Source organism: Cyprinodon variegatus, unplaced genomic scaffold (assembly GCF_000732505.1).
Source record: "Cyprinodon variegatus isolate N-32 unplaced genomic scaffold, C_variegatus-1.0 Scaffold895, whole genome shotgun sequence".
NCBI classification, from domain to species: Eukaryota; Metazoa; Chordata; class Actinopteri; order Cyprinodontiformes; family Cyprinodontidae; genus Cyprinodon; species Cyprinodon variegatus.
Genome location: NW_015151348.1, coordinates 63,590 through 69,885, shown reverse-complemented (window position 1 = coordinate 69,885; position 6,296 = coordinate 63,590). Strand labels below are relative to the sequence as shown.

The following is a 6,296-nucleotide window of genomic DNA, read 5'->3' as shown; positions in this document are numbered from 1 at the left end:
TGAACTGAAAAATGCTGCTTTTCAATTTCGAGCAATCAGCTAAAGGATATAATTAAATTCATTAAACAAAATATCTTAAAGATAATGATTTGTCAATTATGTTATGTCATATCAAAGGTGTGAAAGCTTGCACAGCAAATTAAAACAGAAAAAAGCTGTAACAGAAAAAGGAAGTTTTATCTATTAGAATATAAAAGTCATCACCAAATCCACAGACTTTTTACCGTCTAACATTTGAATTTAGTTTTATGATATCATATTGAAGCTCGATCGAACCCAAATGATGCATGAATTATTTCTTATTTAAATCGGTTGTGTTAAAGAACATTATTTGATTTTTGTGCTTGTTTGTTCTATATGTGACCTAAAATAAATTTCTCTTCTCGATTTTCACAAAGAGAAATAGTAATAATGATGCAGAATAAGGGTTTGGCTCAGCGATAAAAGCTGATTACATTCATACATACACACACATATATATATATGCATTCTAAAAATAAGAAAAATTCTAAACAAATCAACAACAAACAAACTCTAATGCCAAACTACAGTTTTTAATAACGATATATAAACTTTGGCATTAAAAGCCACACCAGAGGGTCAAACAGAAAGCAGCTGTAGCTTCAGTGACGCATCACTGACCTGCACCCATCCCGCGGTCTCCACACACAGACAGACACACACAATTACACACACCGTTTCCTAATCACACACTCCGTCACGGCGGGTTATGATCCGTGTTTGAAGTGAGCCACAAGCCGCCGGACCTGACGGCGGTGTCACATCAGAACCAACCCTGGATGGCGCTTGTCTCCAGCTTTGCGCCCCATCTTACGGCCATAAACAGACCCATTTAGGGCAGGCACGGGCACGAGAACGCGTGCACGCTACCCTCCCAGCACAGAACAACAAGATGTCACGAAGTTATCCCGAGGTGAACAGGGAAGTTTAATGGTTCAGAGGGAAGCAGTGAGCTTCACACAGCCGTCTGACTTGGAAGTTGCGCGCAGAGGCCCGCAGTCAAGCAGCCGGAGTTTGGATAGGGCAGGGAGGGTTCGGTCCTTCTGTCTTTCAAAGACAGAAACACGCGCAAACAGATCTGAAAATGAAAGCAGGGATGCAAAAGGTCAGATCATCCTCTGCCCAAACATCCTGCGCTCTGATGCGGGGCGACAAACCAAATGCGGCCCTCTGAGAAAAGCTCCGGGTTCAGGCTTCACCGGGTAGAGCCTCTCTTGAAAACAAAAACGAGGGGGAAAAAACGTCTATAAAAATAAATAATACGATATTTCTTTATTATAAATAAAATATATGTTAATATTATTAACATAGTTGATATTGATATATTTAAATTATCTAAATAATAAAGCATGTTTTATATGCGCGCAAAACCCGTATCACTCATTTCCCCCCCATTTTTATTAGATAAATCAATTAGAGATATAGGCCTATATTATGAAAATCAAATCAGCTGTAATATGGATTAATTTAGAACGAATCGCCTATTTTAAGTTGCGCATTTATTTTATTTTCATAGCTTTTTCTTTTTCATTTTCTTCTAACAGGAACATCTTAGGCTGCATATCATTTCGGAAATTTCTATTTTCGTTTTTTGTAATTGTTGCAAATCCAAACCCAGTTCCGAAGTCGCTTATAGGCAAAAAAATAATTAATAAATAAAAATAATAAAATTGATTAAAAAAAGTACAAAAAAAAAAATAGAACCGATAATATCTGATAGAAGGTTCTAAATAATTTGATTTCTATTAAATTAATTTGTTCTTCTTATAATATTATTGATAATATTTAACTTTTTGTAGAAAATCCTTTGTTGTAACAAGCAGACAGCAGCAGTGTCACAGATTTGGGACAGAACTTTTTATTAAACAATATGAAAACAAGAGTTTCTCAAACACTTTTTTTTTCCCACTTTGCAGATGTTTCCACTTGCTAACAGATCAGGACAGGTCCGTTAGATAAATGTAGAAATCATATGTACAGATATACATCCACAGCACTGTGCAGAAGTCTGAGTCCAAATACCGATCCAATTATACTGATTTTCAAAGGTCTATTAAAAATGATTTATTTAATTGGTCGGAAATTACTGTAAATTCTATGATAGAATTTTGACATGAAAAAAACGATTTTATTTTATTCAAACACCAGAACGCTTCTGCACAATATTGCACATATATCTAGACAGCAGATGACACACGAACTTTTTGACAGAGTAATGATGGCAAAATGTCCCGTTAGTTTTTCTAACAATCAAGCATCCTCCCCTTCTTAAGACACCGGGCTGCAAGGGAAACCCCGCAGGCCCAACAACTCATTATCTAAAATGAAAATTAAAAAACAGAGAGAGAGAAAATAAATCATTAAATCTTTTTAATCTTCAGATTGGTGCATAGAGTTTTAGCAGCAGTCCTTTCCCATCCTTTAAATCAAATTTACATCCAGGTTAAAAACAAAACATATCTCCAGTTTGCTCTTTAGTGCAGGTTCAACATGTTCAGCAGGAGGAGGAGGATACCACAGACAATTTGCATGCTGTAACATACAAACATTTGGATTAAGACATTTCGAAGAATCCAAGCAACAAAAGCCTTAAAAAGAGCAAAGATAAAACAACACAGATCACTGCTTGTTTTTTTCTCTACATAATATATACAGGTGGAAATAAATACAGTCTAAAATCTGGCTCAGGTAATCTCTTTTTGTCGTTTTTCTTTTCCTTTTAAAATAATAGAAAAAACTGATTGAAAAAAGCAGGTAGAGACGCATCCATAAGTTTTGCAGTGAAGCAGATTGTTTTTTGTTGTTTTTTTTTTGTTTTGTTTTTTTGCACTTCAGTTCACACCTCTCGCGGGGGCTTTTCTGCATACCCAGGCCTTACAGATGGCAGAGGAAGGGATGCATGGATGGGGGAGAACCCATGGGTCATGCTTTCCATACATATGTGGAGGGGATTTGGCTGAAGGTTACCATACATGTCCTGCATGCAGGGTTGCAAAAGGATGAGAGGACTATTACACTTGCATTACTGAGAGTCTGTGCGTCACAGCGCATTCTCCTCCAGCGGTCTGTGCTGATGCTTCTGCCTTCTTCTAACACAAACGCAGCGCTCTCTCTGGATTAAGACAGTCATTGGTTTATAAGACTTCTGACAGGAAAAGGGTCTGCAGACTGAAAGTGATCCCGTGTGCCGACCTGACTGGTTTGTTGTGGACTTGCAGAAGTTTAACAACTTTAAGACTCACAGATGTGACGCTTGTGCGCACCTAACCTTTATTTGTTAAGAAGATGAGATTAAACGTCTTTTTTTTTGTTGAGGAATAACCGTAAACACAAATCAGAAAAGATCTTTAGAGTCAGAAGAGGGTAGAGGCAAGGGCTGTAATGTCTTTCACATGAAGTAGTCGGTGCTGGCCTGTTTCCCAGACGGATCTCTTGTGTTCGCGGGCCCGCCGGAGTTGTAGGTCCGGCTGGCCAGCTTCTCGTACTTCTCCTTGTACAGATCCCGCTCTTTGACAAGGCGCGCCACGTCCTGCTTCAGCTGCTCCACCTGATTCTGCAGGGTGCACTTCTCGGTCTCCAACATGTGCCGCTGCTGGACGCGCTTGAAGCGACAGGACTGCGCGTAGCCGCGGTTCTTCAGGGTGCGTCGCTTCTGCTTCAGGCGGATCACCTCCTCCTTGCTGAAGCCCCGCAGCTGCCGATTCAGCTCCCGCACAGTCATGCTCACTAGCTGCTCGTCCGAGAAACGGTCCTCCAGGCGGCTGTGGTGGCCGTGGTGGTGGTGATGGTGATGATGGTGGGCCTGATGGTGGTGCGCGGCCGAGGTCGCGGACAGGTCCTCTCCGACGTACTGCTGCCCGCGGAAGCCGTCGTAGGCCTGGTGATGATGGTGGTGATGGTGAGCGTTGCCTATCAGGGCCTCCACTGCGTCCTCCGGGGTCAGATTCAGCGCCTCTGGGTTGATGTGGTGCTGGTAGCTGGGGATCCAGTACAGGTCCTCCAGCTGAGGCTTGCCCGTGTTGTTGTGATTGTTGTTGCCGCTGCTGTTGTTGCTGTTGCTGCCTCCGTTCACGCCACCGGGTAGGCCCTGGTTGGGCTGCGCGCCCGGGCTCGGAGCGCAGAAGCTGGGCGAGGAAGGCACGGAGGAGCAGGGGGTGCTGATTGGCGTGGAGGACAGTGAGCCGGAGGGCAGGCGATGACAGAAGCGGTCGGCCTCCAGCGGCTCCTTCTTCACCTCAAACTTCATCAGATCGAAGTCGTTGACGTACTCAATGGCCAGAGGGCTGTTAGGCAGCTCCGCGCTCATGGCGAGGTCGGTGGCCATGTCAGTCCATGCGACGACACCTGGCCTCACAGCCAAACCGACAGCGGGCAGATTGCGAAGGGAATTAAAAGCCTGTATGGTGTATATATAGGCACACGCACACGCCCGGTGCGTGGAAGTGCTGCAGGCCCGGTGGGTGGGAGGAGAAACTTATAAAGGCTGCGCGTTCGACAGGCCGCTTCTATATATAGCGGAGCGAATATACGTCCGCATGTAAATGAACTTGTACACCTGCCAGTTCGCCTCCGCTCGCAGCTCTTGTTGACAACTTATCCCAGGTCAGATGAAGGCTTTAATAGCAGGAGCCCCTGAAGCGGCTGTAACTGGAGCCCGCTGACTTTGGAGACACCGGCTTGTGTTGTCCTCTCTTCACTTTGCTGAGCGCTCTCTTCCTGATTTACTGCCCCCCTGTTCTCTCCCGCTCTCTTTTTTTTTGTTTGTTGTTGTTGGTCAGAAGTATATTCCAACCATCAGTCGTCTCCCTCTGCTGTTTTAGTCACAACAGCATGACCAGGCTTCGAAAGTTTCTCACTTAGTGCACATCGACCGGTGCGCAGGCGTGCGTAAAAGTGTGTGAAAAAGTCCCAGGAATCAAAACTGTCATCTGCAGGCACCCCTGTTTTCGAAGTTCATAAAAGTCTTAGATGAAACATGAAAGTTGGAGGTCTTACTTGGAGACAGGAGCTGTTCCTCGTTATTGTCCTTAGTCCATATTTCTAATGGAAGCTCGCATCTCGCCCTCTCTGGGTCGCGCTCCTGACCTTAACGTGTTGATTGTGTGTAAAATCTTACTTAAGAGGTGATAAATTCCACTGTTTTGTCTCTAACTATCCTCTAAAAGCACCCCAAAGCTTCCAAGTGAGAACCAAGCAGTATCAGCGAGGCGCTGAGAGGCAGCCTCTTATAAACAGTGCGCCCCCTTCGCGTACACCCGACCCTCCCACTCAGAGGGGCGACGGGCCAATGGGAGGACAACACAGGCGCGTGGTTTAAGTGAGGCTGTTTGCTCCGTCCGAGGAGACCCGAGCGGAGCCGAAGTAGGCGAGGGAAGCGGAGCGCGCATCAATGCATGCATGCAGGCAAAACAGGTGCTGCAGATCCCCCCCTCTAGTGACCAAGTCTGCGCTACTGCACGGCGGAGCGCAGGGAAACAGACTCTATGGGAGATCCTCCGGGATAAAAACAAACAAACAAACTTTACTTTGAGCAGAAATTATTTTTGCATACAGCAAAGCGAGGTATTGCTCATAAATATGTCTCCAATTAGAATGAAATTAAAAGAAAACTTATATGATTTTGTTAATCCACGTTGGAGTCATTGGAACTCCATATATGGTGCAAAAAAAGGCTTAAAGGTATAAATTGTGAAATTTCAAACATATAAAAAACATCTGCTGTAGTTCAACGTTCAATTTTCTCTGTGATGCAGTATTATACTGATTATCTTGGTGTACTGTACACAATGCAAAGTCTTCCAAAATTTTATCGTACTGCAAACCAAATTTTGGGTGATTTCAACCAAAATAACATCATAGTCAGTCATTGCACTCGGATTCTGTAAATTGATTCTTTAATAGAAAGAAGTTTTCCACAAAATCAGCTGAGTGATTTTGTTTGCCTTTTACTAAACCTGTAGTTTTCAGCTTAAAGACCACCTGAAAAGTTTAGAAAAGTGCTAATATTTATTGTTATTTATTTGTGAGAACCGGAAAAATTGTTTTTTGTCCTAAACGGCCCCCCATATTTTTCTATAATTGTTATGGCACACTGTTCAGGGCAGCATTGAGCGGGGGCGGCTAAGTGTGGTGGACAAATATTTTTATATTTTCTACTCTTTGACTGTACAGGAATCGTCTCTGGTTCCAGATTTTAAACACATAAAACCCTCTATATCTCCTCCTTTCCTCTCCAGGTCTTTATCTTTTCATAGAATATGTGTAGATTTGTCTGT

At 43.4% G+C, this 6,296-nt stretch overlaps 1 protein-coding gene across 1 annotated transcript; it reads right to left on the bottom strand.

Moving 5' to 3' along the window:
* Positions 1-1,872: 1,872 nt before the first annotated feature.
* mafa (v-maf avian musculoaponeurotic fibrosarcoma oncogene homolog A) lies at positions 1,873-5,203 on the bottom strand. Its single transcript, XM_015397878.1, has one exon. It carries the CDS (start codon positions 4,343-4,345, stop codon positions 3,410-3,412), a length of 936 nt encoding a protein of 311 aa, XP_015253364.1. The 5' UTR covers positions 4,346-5,203; the 3' UTR covers positions 1,873-3,409.
* Between the last annotated feature and the right edge of the window lie 1,093 nt (positions 5,204-6,296).